At 35.9% G+C, this 9,051-nt stretch overlaps 1 protein-coding gene across 1 annotated transcript in view; it reads left to right on the forward strand.

Moving 5' to 3' along the window:
* LOC102988795 (solute carrier organic anion transporter family member 1B3) overlaps positions 1 to 7,414 on the forward strand; it is a 47,982-nt gene extending 40,568 nt beyond the window's left edge. Inside the window, exons 13-15 of the mRNA XM_007127994.2 lie at positions 1,645 to 1,709; positions 5,685 to 5,802; positions 6,860 to 7,414. Coding sequence (XP_007128056.2) covers positions 1,645 to 1,709; positions 5,685 to 5,802; positions 6,860 to 7,055 — 379 coding nt within the window. The 3' untranslated portion in view covers positions 7,056 to 7,414. The remainder of the gene's footprint in view (positions 1 to 1,644; positions 1,710 to 5,684; positions 5,803 to 6,859) is intronic.
* The last annotated feature ends 1,637 nt before the right edge of the window (positions 7,415 to 9,051 follow it).

The following is a 9,051-nucleotide window of genomic DNA, read 5'->3' on the forward strand; positions in this document are numbered from 1 at the left end:
CTATCCCCAGGTCTGCTCAATTCTCCTACAAACTAGCCCTCTCCCTGGGTAAAAATACAAGTTGATAACAAACATCTCAATTTTGCCTCTATTGCATCTGGCTTGTAAGCCAAATGCATCCTTTAAAAAATCAACTGCAATGAAAAGTGACACTTCAGGCACTTGTCACAGAGAATTCAACCAGGAACAAACTGCATTCTCTCTCTTCCCAAAAGCCCTTTTAAGAAATCTGATATTTGAGAGAGACAGCTAACTGGACTAGTTAACTGTCATGGCTGATTCCCTCATGACAATTTCCTCAGGGAAGAAACCACCTCTTTGAATAACATGACCTCATCTACTTACTGGCATGGCTTCACTGCCCTCAAGGATAGTGTTTTGTGTCCTCAGCTCAGCTAGTGGAAGTGTCCCTGTCTTTCGCAAAAGCAGAGAAAAAACCCTTTCCATTCATTTTCTCTCTTAATACATAACTCTGCTGTGTTTAATTTTTATTATGCTATGTTTAATTTAATTTTTTATCCTGTTTACTTTTATATGTTTTCTTGAATACTTTTGAGAATCTCACTCAAGGGTAGCTCTCCTACAAGGCTTAAGGGGCAATTTTGTGTAAAGAAAATTGAGGTTTAGAGGGCTAGCTTATTACATTGTATCCTCACAACACACAAGATAAGACTACTTAGTAGATAAGGAAACTGAGGCTAAAAGAGGTTGAATGATTTATCTAAGGCATTTAGTTACTATGAAACATGATTTATCTCTTTATATCAATAACAAAGACTAGCATAGAGTCTCCTAGGAGGCACACATGGCAAATGTTTGTGGAATGACTAAATTTATTTATCTCTGAACACATACAGTCATTCAAGAAAAAAAAATAAACCTTTGTATCAGTTAATTCAATATTTCAGTAAAAACAGAACTTCTGAGCCTCAGTCACCTTTCCCCATCTTGCCACTGCAGTCAGGTAATTTATTTTGCTTAATATGTATTAGGTTATTACAGAGTTGGTTGTATCATCAGCTCATTGAACATAGAAATATGGAATTGTGGAAATAACTTTCTAAATGCAAAAGTGAGTTAAATTTTAAGAGAGGATACAAGTGTATTTGCTACCTTTAAAATGACATTTAAATACACTAGACAGTAGAATACAGATATCTTCTTTGACCTTCCCGGTTATATTATGTAGTTTATGAATCATATTAGTCAACTTTTCTGTTAACAGCAATGATAGAAATGAAGTAGTAAAAAGAGTTCTGCTCAGAACAAGACCTACATAAAAGTATTTGCTCTCTCGTATGGCAGGTGTCAACTAAATAGATCACACGAAATCACTGTCTTCATAGTTATCATAAAGTCTATTCCAACCACTATCTCAGGATTTCCTAAGGATCAAATGTGGAAATATTTGTAAAACTGTCTTGAAATTGTAACACATTGAATAAGTAAAGAAATAAGAACTGTTAATATCATTCAGATGTTTGCCTTCTAAAACAACTGAAAATATAACTTTAAATAATATCCGCTCTTCACTTGAGGATTTTCATTAGATCATGAAGAACAACACTGAGAAATGCTTTAATATTTAGCTCAATCTGGTATTTTAGAGATGCTTAATGTTGCTTTGCCTTTATCTTATTTCAGAAATGTTGAACCTGAACTGAAATCACTTGCCATGGGTTTCCATTCACTAACTATTCGAACACTAGGTATGATAAATATGTAGATGATAAATTCCAGGTATAAATTTTCATGTCAAAGCTCAAAGGCTGAATGTAATTGATTTCCAATTATCAGAAAGTTTCTTTAAAAAGATATAAGTAAAATATCATTTTAATATTTGTGGTAAATGAAAAATAATGAGATAAAGGAGAACTAAATGACCTAAAAGAGAATTTCGTTGTCAGTTCTATTTAGAATCAATCTGTAAGAACAAGGCATCATCATATTTGTCTTATATCCTTTCTAAAACAAAGATCAGTGGTCTCCAAGAATTTAAGACTTAGGAATATTTATTCCCATATGCAGAGTGCAGGACCTTCCTTCTATGCTGAGGGGGATAATGCCCAAAACAGCTCAGGAGGCCTGGGAGATTGCGCAAAACAACAGAGGAGGACTTTCACAGTCCCTCAGACTAGTTCTCTAAGGCTGGGGCAGATAACCTTTAATAGAAATTTAAAATGCAGAAGGGAATGTGTGTTACTGAACTCAGGTTTGGCTGTTCCCTGTTCAAAAGCCAATATTTGAGAGGCAAGTGTTGGTAGAAAGGAACGTTGCTTTAATCAGAAAAGCCAGCAATCTAGGAAGAAGGCAGACTCATCCCAAAACCATCTCTGAAGTTTCTGCTCAGCCATGATAGTTTTTAAAGGGAAAAAGAGGGAAATAATCTCAGTTAATTATTAAGGTAGGAGGTCAGATTCTTCATCATTTTTTCACTTCATGCAGACCTGCTGACTACTCCTGATCTTCCTTTGGATGCTATCTTGCCCGTGTGGTCTGCTTGCAAGTTTGCTAAGGGGGCACTGGGGATAGAGAGTCAATCATTTTTAAATTACTTAATTCTTCATTCCTACTTCTTTTAATCTAGGAAAAGAATCAACAGGTTAGGCAAGGCATGGTGTGCATGAAAGAGCACAAGTCAGGAGTTAGGTTAAATGTTACCTAGTGATCTGATTTTTATAATTAAGGTTTAAGGGGAACAGAAATAGACAACCAGAAAAAGGAGCAAAAGAGCTGCTTGTCAGACATCATTCCATTCCATGGGATTAGGGATGAAAGTCCATCTTCTATAATTTCATGCCGACATAGGGCACTGTATTCTTAAAGTGGAAGATGTCGACGTGGATCTGTAGTATCTTTTTGCTGATAATTTTAGTTGCCCACTTACATATACAGGAAGAGTAAACTACAATTATTTTGATGCCCACAAAATATAGATTATCATGAGCAATAATGTTAATCCCATTATCTGAAGCCAGTTCTTGGAATTGTGCTAGCCATAGATGGAGTAGCTTATGGCATGGCTACAGTCTGGTCATTAGGCGGTTAGCTTTTTTCTTTGGTGGCAGTTATGGTATCTGCAAAACAACTCAGGGATGTACATCAGACACTGGAAAGATTCTGTGACTCTGTTGTCCTAATCATTAACTGCTTGAGCTTGCTCTTTCGTGACTCAGGAAGGCCTGGGAGACTTCATCTTTTCTGCAAACAAGAGGCAGGGGACATGGAGGGACCTTTGTACTTGTGGAGGCCCACAGGGTTCTGCTTGGTTTCATGGGAACTAAAATTCTAGAACTGAGCATCCTGGAATGGGGAGTGCTCTAAATGAAAGAAAGTCAGGAAGTTGTGTTTTTTGTTGTTGTTGCTGTCAAAAAGTAATACTATAGAATCTAGAGGCTAAGGCCTATTTCTAAATATTCAGATGAGGTGATTAGTACAAGATTTAGAAAATTATCCTTTTCCCTTTGTTGCCATTTGCCATTTATACCATACAGTTTCCTGTTGTTAGTTTAACAACTTCTAACCTAACCCCTGTGCTACCTCTTTTTAAGACCTGTTAACATTATATGCTTATTCCTGGGAAGTAGGAAAAGGACAAGATTGCTCTAGGAATTGGGGTAGGCAACTGATCATGGCCTGGAGGCAACCACTGTTGGCTGAAAGAAAATGAAATGGGAGGGCATCAATCCTTGGGACTCTTGCAAGCAAAAGAAAGAAGCATAACTATGGCCAAATCACAATGGAGCAGGTGTCCAGGAAGTATATTTGGGAGAAAATCACAGATCCTCAAAGGTAAAAGGAGAAAATATAAAAGGTATGCGAGAGAAGAAGATGGAGGTACTGCAGGATGATAAGGGCTGTGAGTGAGCTACAAAGTGCTAAGAGTTCTAAAGAGGGTAGTTATTTCCAGCTGGCAGGAATAGTGCAAACTTTATGGAAGAGGATCATATAGTTGGAATCATACAGTAAGTAGTTTTTCAGACTGCCTTCTTTCAGTTAGCTATGTGCATTAAAGTTTCTACCTTGTCTTTTGTAGCTCTCTGTCCAATCCTGGCAGTTCCTCTAGATCCAATGGAGATGCCTCACTCTTAGAATCTAAGCCATAGAAGTTAGCAGATAGAAAGAGAATTCGGGGAGCTAGTACTCCTTCTGATATGCTGAAATGAGATTGAGAATAGAAGAAGTTCCTCTAGAGACATAAAATAGAAAAAAAGGAATTTTGCTATTCCGATTGTGAGCATCCTATTTTGATATGTCCAGTATATGGCCCAATGGAATCTAACTCTTCTAGGGGAAAAATACATACTGAGGACCAAATGTCCAGTCACAAACAACTGTCTGAATACAATGTAAATTGTGGAAGGTATATTAAACTGAAATAGGTATTTGGAAAACAAGTTATCTGAAGTTTTAAATTTTCAATAAGACCAAGTTTGTTACCTGAAACATTTAATTCATTAAGTTTGATCAAATCAGTGCTATTTTTATATAAGAAAAATAAATTGTTGGCACATATTTTTCATTTTTCAAAGGAAAGGCTTAGATTTGTAGAAACCTGTGAATTCCTAATCCAGTTTCTCAGTAACAGTTTTCCTCAGATATATTCGTCTCAGACACCAGTCCCTTGACATTCTAAGATTTCTCACTCTCAGAAAATTGAGACTGATTAAAAGTAAATTGAATTGGCAAAACTGTAAACTATGAATCACTATCATTTTTATGTAACAATATAAAATTTGAAAATTAGCATATCTCTAAAATTTGGTCAAGTTACCAATGCTCAGAACTAGGAGTCAATGTCAGAGTTTATTAAAATAGCAGTAAAAGCAGATGGGCACTTCTGCTATAAGACAACATGTGTGTTCCTGAAAATCCTCAAATTCTGCAAAATCATACACTACAAATATAAACTGGGTTAGGTACAGGCCACTGGAGAGACCTAGGCATCATTATGATCAGAACATCAACAGAAGCAAAATTCAGCACCACACACCCTTGGACAGCCCAGGCTGCTTCAGGTGTTATTAAAAATGAACACAATCAATGGAGAGAAAATGCTTCATGACTCCAAGAAGGTGGGAGTGGAGGCCTGAGGCAAAAAAAAAAAAAAAAAAAAAAATCACAGCCTACCAGGAGCCTAGCACTCAGTGAAGCTGGGCCTGTGCTTCTCTGGGGAGGAAGTCCTAGTGTTGGCATTCACCTTTTAATTTACTTAAAAATCGAGTTGAAAAATCTCTTGCCTTTGCAGCAATTGAGCTGAGAGATTTTCCCTTTCCCTGTGAAGTTATAACTCTACTCCTGCTATTCTAGCTGTCCTTGCCTAAGAAAAATTACATATGAACCAATATACCTTCTATGTTTTAACTGACAACATTCTCCTTTTTACCAACCAGGCTTAAGTTAATTGGCATTATAAGAAGAACAATGTACAGGCATATAATCTTCCATCTTCCCTATGTGTGTTGGCATGGTGAGGGTAGATAAAAGATGTCTATGCTATTGTATGTGATTTGAGCTTTGGAGATTCCTCATAATCTTGATTCTTGAGTAGAGTTAGGCCAAATCAATGGACAAGTCCTCCAAAATTTTTAATTTCTACATAATCCAAAATGTATCAGTGTGGAATATCACTGTTCCTTTGAAACATGTTCCTTGGGTTGACATCTTCTCATCTCATGTTGCAGGAGGAATTCCAGCTCCTATATATTTTGGGGCTCTGATTGATAGAGCTTGCATGAAGTGGTCTGTCAACAACTATGGGAAGCAAGGGTCTTGTCGGATATACAATTCCACATTATATGGGTAAGTTGTCATAAATATATTTCATTAATTGATTTTTTCCTTAGACTATGTTAATTACTAAAGAATGAGATATTTTCAGTGTAATAATAATATTAGGAATTATAGCTACCATTTAATAAACTTTGTAAACAACTCAAAGTTATAGAATTAATTCCATTCAGTTAAACCTAATAATTGTTCAAAGTATCTTTTGCATAAAGCTTCTCAACATTTAGTTAATAATGTTATGAGGCGAGTGCTTCCCAACCTACCAGGTCAGTGGTCATCAATCTTTCCTGCTCATTATAATCACCTGAGGAGCTTTAAAAACTATTAATTTCTTTTTTTTTTCTTTTTTTTGGCTGTGCCATGCAGCTTTCAGGATCTTAGTAGCCCAACCAGGGATTGAACCCGCACCCTTAGCAGTAAAAACATGGAGTCCTAACCACTGGACCACCAGGGAATTCCCCAAAAATGTTAATTTCTATTTTGAAATACTTATTTCAATTTTGATTTAATCGGTCAGGGGGTGTGGTCTGGGGAATGGGAGTTTTAAAATCTCCTTAGGTGATTCTAATGTTCAATCAAAGTTGAGAATCCTTGGAATAGACCATGTGTACTAGGTAATTTTATGTGGCTTTGTGAAAATTTTTCAGTAGACCACAGGGCAGGGCTTCGTAGACAGCAAGCCTATAAGGTAAACATTGGCTCCTGCTTCAATATAAACGGATTCAATCTGATTATCTCACAGTCAGTTCATTTCCTTTATAATCTGTTCTCATTACACATGAACTAATCTGTCTCTGAGAAAGTTAAACATTCCAAATATACCTTATTTTACGGATAGCACTTGGGCAGATCATGAACCATCCTTAGTTTCTGTGGGTTAATAGTCCTTTAAAAATAATCACAAACGTCTTATGTTCCAATCAAAAGAATCACTGAAACTGCTACTTCAATATTTTTATGTAAGATTTCAAACATCATTTTTTAAAGGCCTTCTGCATACTGAAGAGCAACACTGTAAAGTGTTATACCCAATTCCAAGTAAAAACTGACTTTTTTTCTCTTTTCACAGAAATACTTTCTTTGGCTTGACTACAGGCTTAAAACTCCCAGCTCTTGTTTTATATGTTGTATTAATTTGTGTTATGAAGAAAAAATATCAAGGAAAAGATATCAAGGCATCAGAAAATGAAAGAAAATCCGTGAACGAAGTGAACTTAGAACCGTTAAGTAGTAATGCCGGAGTGGACCGTGAAACACATATTTAAGGGGAGAAAAAAATTCTTCTGCTGCTGTGTTTTCAACTAACATTGTATTAGTTGAGTAGGATGTTATTTTTGAGCAGTTCCTGGTCCTTTCACTGACAATTTTCACATTCTATACTAATGATGGAACAATGAATCACCTATGAATTTATGACAATGAAACAAACTATAAATGGGAAAAAAATGGGAGTACTCATTGTTAAGGTGTGACTATGCATTTGTGGTTAAGATTAGACTATATGATCCATACAAATGTAAAGTGAAAGGTATGGTTAATATGTAATAGAAGAAAAAGTATTTGCTCAGGTAATTGTAATGCAATAAAACCGGTGACTAGAAGATAGGTAGAGGTGAAAAAGGAAGAGAGAAATTAATAGTCTAAATAAGAAGAAAAGCTTAATACCTTTCTTTTTAAAACAAGAACCAAAACCAGTTTGGACCATGTTACTCAAGCCTAAAGTCTAGTATGATGGAGGGTTTATGCTCTCATGACATCTGTCATTCATGTATTAAGTCATATATTTCCCAGACCTTATTAATTTCGAATTTGACTATCAGCACTTGATACATCTTCTTCCAACCTCTCATTAAAATACTGCTGAAGAAACAGAACTAATAGAAAATTTCCAAGCTGCAATTGTCAGACAACATATTACAGAATGTGTTAAGTTTCTTTCAAGCCCATGGAAATGGATTAAGAAACGCTAACATTAACTTGAGAAAGCAAAGCCCATTTAAAAGATGTGTCTTCATTTTGTTTGTCTGCTCTCTGGCAGAAATGGAGTCTGCACCAAAGCATTTACCAACTGTCTCTCAATTGCATGGCTTTTTGTGTGTTTGTGTTTGGTGCACAGAGATCTTTCACACCCTCACAAGTAGGACAAGAAGTAGAGTGAATGAGAACAAATATTTGAATACTGCATTTGCTAGTGATGGCAGCTTTATTATAGTGAATGCTAGAAGTTGTAGTTTTTATTCTGAATAGCAAAAAAAAAAAAATGCGGGTCATCAGTATCATCTGTGACATTTGCTAGTGATGGCAGTTTTATTAAATGGAAGGCTAGAAGTTTTATTTTTTATTTTGAAAAGAAAAAAAAAAAAATGCGGGTCATCAGTATCATCTGTGAAACATTTTTTTTAAAGAAACCACAATCATACACCCACATGAGATTCTGACTCAAAACATTTGTGATACAGCCAGGACATCTCCTTTAAAAAAAAATTCACATAGAGCCCTTGATAAAGAGATACAAAAAAACAAGCCACGTGACAGGAGAAGATGTTCCTGAGTATACCAAAATCACACAACATGAATGCTTGCTAGAATCTCGGAATTACACTGGAAGTTATATATATTAACCTATTCTCAAACAGTAAACCTGAGAAAAGATTCATTAATCACAAAAGCAGAAATTTGGAAAAATCACCCACAGCTGGTTACTATGTGACAGGTCTGATGGGATCTTGTATCATTAAAAAAAAAGACAGAAAATTACAGAGTTGTGTTTTAAAACATTGCAAAGAAAATAAAGGCACTATCTTGAATATTTATTTCTTTACCAATTATTGAATGTCAAAAATATGACAGGTAAAATGAAATATAACAGTAAACAAAAAGAAAGAATTACAGTATCTCATGGAGCTTACACTTTTTTAAAAACATCTTTATTGCAGTATAATTGCTTTACAATGGTGTGTTAGTTTCTGTTTTATAAAAAAGGGAATCAATTTATACATATACATATGTCCCCATATCTCTTCCCTCTTGTGTCTCCCTCCCTCCCACCCTCCTTATTCCACCCTTCTAGGTGGTCACAAAGCATTGAGCTGATCTCCCTGTGCTATGCGGCTGCTTCCCACTAGCTATCTATTTTACATTTGGTAGTGTATATATGTCCATGCCACTCTCTCACTTTGTCACAGCTTACCCTTCCCCCTCCCCATATCCTCAAGTCCATTCTCTAGTAGGTCTGTGTCTTTATTCCCATCTTACCCCTAG

The sequence above is a fragment of the Physeter macrocephalus genome, chromosome 6 (assembly GCF_002837175.3).
Source record: "Physeter macrocephalus isolate SW-GA chromosome 6, ASM283717v5, whole genome shotgun sequence".
NCBI lineage: Eukaryota > Metazoa > Chordata > Mammalia > Artiodactyla > Physeteridae > Physeter > Physeter macrocephalus.